We start from the raw sequence: 3,418 nt of genomic DNA on the forward strand, positions 1-3,418 counted from the left end.
GCATCCAAGATGCTCGGGTGCGCAAGATGTGTGAATTTTTTTGTTATCAAATGACATGCGAGGAGTTCTAGCAAAAAAAAACCCACACTTGTAGTTTTCTAAAGTTTTTTTCCGAGCCAAATCTTATTTTTTTCTCCACGTGCTCCTACAACGTCCAAACAAAATAAAATTTTGCACACACCTTGCGCACACGAGCATCTTGGATGCCAAAATAATTCATATTTTTTTAATTTTCTTGCTAGTTTTTTTGAATTTACTATTCATTGGTGTATAGATTTATTGTTTTCCGTTGCCACGAGCTCCTAGTATGTCTAAACAGCACAAAAAATTGCGCGCACCTTTCCCACTTGAGTACCTTCGATCTCACAAAATTTTAGATTCTTTTGATTTTTGTGCTATTTTTTTGAGATGGTCAAACCCCTTTGACCAGACGGTAACAACTCAGAAGGGCAACTAACGGAAGAGGGCAACTTTGAGCAGACTACAAAATTAGGGACAAATCCGATTAGTGGGTTCGAGTTAGGGACACAAATAAAAAAGACCATTTTTTTAATACATGTGAAATATTTTTTCTGGATGATACAAACATTTTTTTAAATTACGCAAATAACTTTTTTGACACAACATTAACATTTTTCTAATGTGCGATGGGCGCTTTTGAAAAATTAAGTACATTAATTTTTTGAATATATGTATTTAGAAAATTTTAAAATATAAACAAAAGTAGAAAAGGAAAAAGGAGAAACAAATATGGGTATACTCTACCTCATTGTGCGTATATTGTCAATGTACACTACATTGTTGTGTTGTACACAGAATCTTGGACCCAGCCCATTTGAGTTGCATTATAGGCGATCGTCTCACGCATCTTGCAAGAAGTGAGGTATAGGCACTCCCTATATCACAAAAGATATATACTATCGACTACTTGATCATCGCCGTGATCACCTATAGGGCGTTTCGAGCAGGCATTACTGTACTCCCTTTTGGGAAGGTTCCAACCATTTTTTCAATTTTGGAAGCTTTGGAGTTGTTCTTTTTTTTGCATTTTTCCTTTATCTTTTCCTTTTAGTTTATATCTTTTTTGGTTGCCCCCCTTTTCTTTTTTCTTTTAAAATTCTGATCATTTTTTAAATTCCGGAACAATTTTTAAAAGTGGGCTCCACCATCATCAGGTCTAGTTTGTGTGAACAATTGATGTTGCGGTCTTCTCTCTTCTTCGAGCTCGGCAAGTGGCGTGGTGATTAGATACCATAGAGGCACGTGTCTGATGGCTTGTTGTCAATCTTTTCATCTTTTGTTTGCACCACCACGCCAAAATTGCTGAAGCACTAGCTTTATGAAGTGTTGTTGCTCTTGCTTGGGAGGAAGGCTTCCACAATTTGGTATTTCGATATGATTGTCTTACTCTGGTTATAAAGTTGAATGTTGCTGCTAGAGATAGGTCCGCCACGAGCTCAATTCTTGTAGAGATCAAATCATTGGCTAGTAGTTTTTCTTTCGTTTCTTTTGTTCATGTAAGCCATAGAGCTAATGAGGTGGCTCATGTGTACACTAGATCGAGTGAACTCGTTCCTCACTCGATGTATTTTCATTGTATTCCTGGTTGTATCCAGGATCTTGCAAACTCTGAATGTTTGTTTGAATACTGAGCCATCTTAGATAAAAAAAACCCGAGGACCAAAAAACCTAAGAATAAAGTTTCTCGGTTCAATTCGATTTTGGTGTCCAATTTTTGGTTAAAAAGTGTCAACGACCCCTAACGGGAGGCTTTGGGGCGTCCTGAACATGGGAGGAGCATGAGATGAATTAGAGAAGAAGGAGTTTGCACTCAAGTATTAAGATGGTGGCCCACGTGCTCCGTGAGGAGAAAAGAGGGCGGATTGTGTGAGTGAAACCCTGGTCAAACCCAAACGGTTGTGTGGTTTAAACTTGTGTGTGTGTGTGTGTGTGTGTGTGTGTGTGTGTGTGTGTGTGTGTGTGTGTGTGTGTTCTACATAGGAAACTAAACACAAGTACTCATTATGATGTATGTCCTCTTTCCTTGTTGATGATAATTTACATCATGTGACTTGACTTGCGGAAGAAAGCGATTTTCCCAATGCACGTGCTTTCCTAGGATCTTACAAGAAAACATGTTTTATTACAACTTTCTCGCAATGCATGTGGTTTTCTAGGATCGTATAAGAACACATGTTTTATTACAAATTTCTAGGTTAGAAACACAATGTTGCCAAACTTTTTATGCCCTATCCCAAGCAAAATATTCATATCCAATAGATTGTGGACCGTTCACAAATGTACAAGCACTCACACGTCACCAATATTGTAGCATCATTGTATCAACATACTATGTTGTGAGATCACGTAAGGTTGCAACAGTTCACATGGGCTTCTGTTTCGATGATACACACACCAAATGAGAGTAGCGGGACAAAGTTGCCCGGTCCAATTATCTTGATATTCCAAAGCAGTTTTCAGCAGTCATCTTCTCATTGCGAGTAGTCAATATAACTCGTCAACCAATTCTCCGATCAATGACGAGATGATCTCACTCTCCAGATCAGCGGCTAGTAGATTCTTTTCATCTTCTCTGAGGCATCTCCACTGCTCGATGGACGCAATCTCCGTCTTCACCACTGTCCAAATTGGTCTTAATGAACAATTTTGCCCATCCAGCCATGCTTGAGCGGTCTCCAGCAACACCTTTCCTCGGCCTAGATTCCTTGGGGTTTTATCATAGTGAAATAAATCTACCAAAAGCTTCTGGAAGCAGTGGCTGGACCCTGAGGATCTTGCTTCTAGGAGTTCTAGTATGCCCTGCGCAGATGCATCGTCATTGTCTTCTATGAAATCTGTTTCCAACATGTTGCAGCTCACATCCTCCGTGGTCGTGGTAGCATCGTCCATGTCGGATACGTCTAGCTCGCCTAACTGCTCAAACTGCCGGATTTTTTGAAGCAACTCTTGGCTTGCTCCTACACATCATAAGTATTTAATCAGTAGTTGATGTCGAATGATTTAAAAGATGGTGATTGATATTATGACCTCTGAACTAGCTTGCATTAGAATAAAAAGGGGCACTTATAAACTAACATCTGCTCCATTGGTAATGATCAACAATATATAGATAGATGGTCCATTGTCGCCGGTTCATCTTACAACAAAAACTTGTGAGCACAGAATAGTAGTATGTCAATGGTGAAAACCACATTGGGTGGCAACATGGCATCATTGGCATGGCAAATCACAGCAAAACACAAGATATTGGGTGTACATGGCCCATAACTATTTGCCATTGCTTGTCTGCTAGCTTAATTTTCATATTCTCTGGCTATCCAAAACTTTAGAGAATCCGAGTCTATGTATGCTTCGACCATATTATGGCATAACTTAAATAAAGTCAATGGAAACATCA

At 39.2% G+C, this 3,418-nt stretch overlaps 1 protein-coding gene across 1 annotated transcript in view; it reads right to left on the reverse strand.

The window, feature by feature from the left end:
• Positions 1-2,361: 2,361 nt before the first annotated feature.
• Positions 2,362-3,418, reverse strand: part of LOC123046261 (uncharacterized) — a 3,570-nt gene continuing 2,513 nt past the window's right edge. Inside the window, exon 3 of the mRNA XM_044469568.1 lies at positions 2,362-2,978. Within this exon, the coding sequence (XP_044325503.1) occupies positions 2,506-2,978 (473 nt within the window). The 3' untranslated portion in view covers positions 2,362-2,505. The remainder of the gene's footprint in view (positions 2,979-3,418) is intronic.

Source organism: Triticum aestivum, chromosome 2B, assembly GCF_018294505.1.
Source record: "Triticum aestivum cultivar Chinese Spring chromosome 2B, IWGSC CS RefSeq v2.1, whole genome shotgun sequence".
In the NCBI taxonomy this organism is placed as follows: Eukaryota; Viridiplantae; Streptophyta; class Magnoliopsida; order Poales; family Poaceae; genus Triticum; species Triticum aestivum.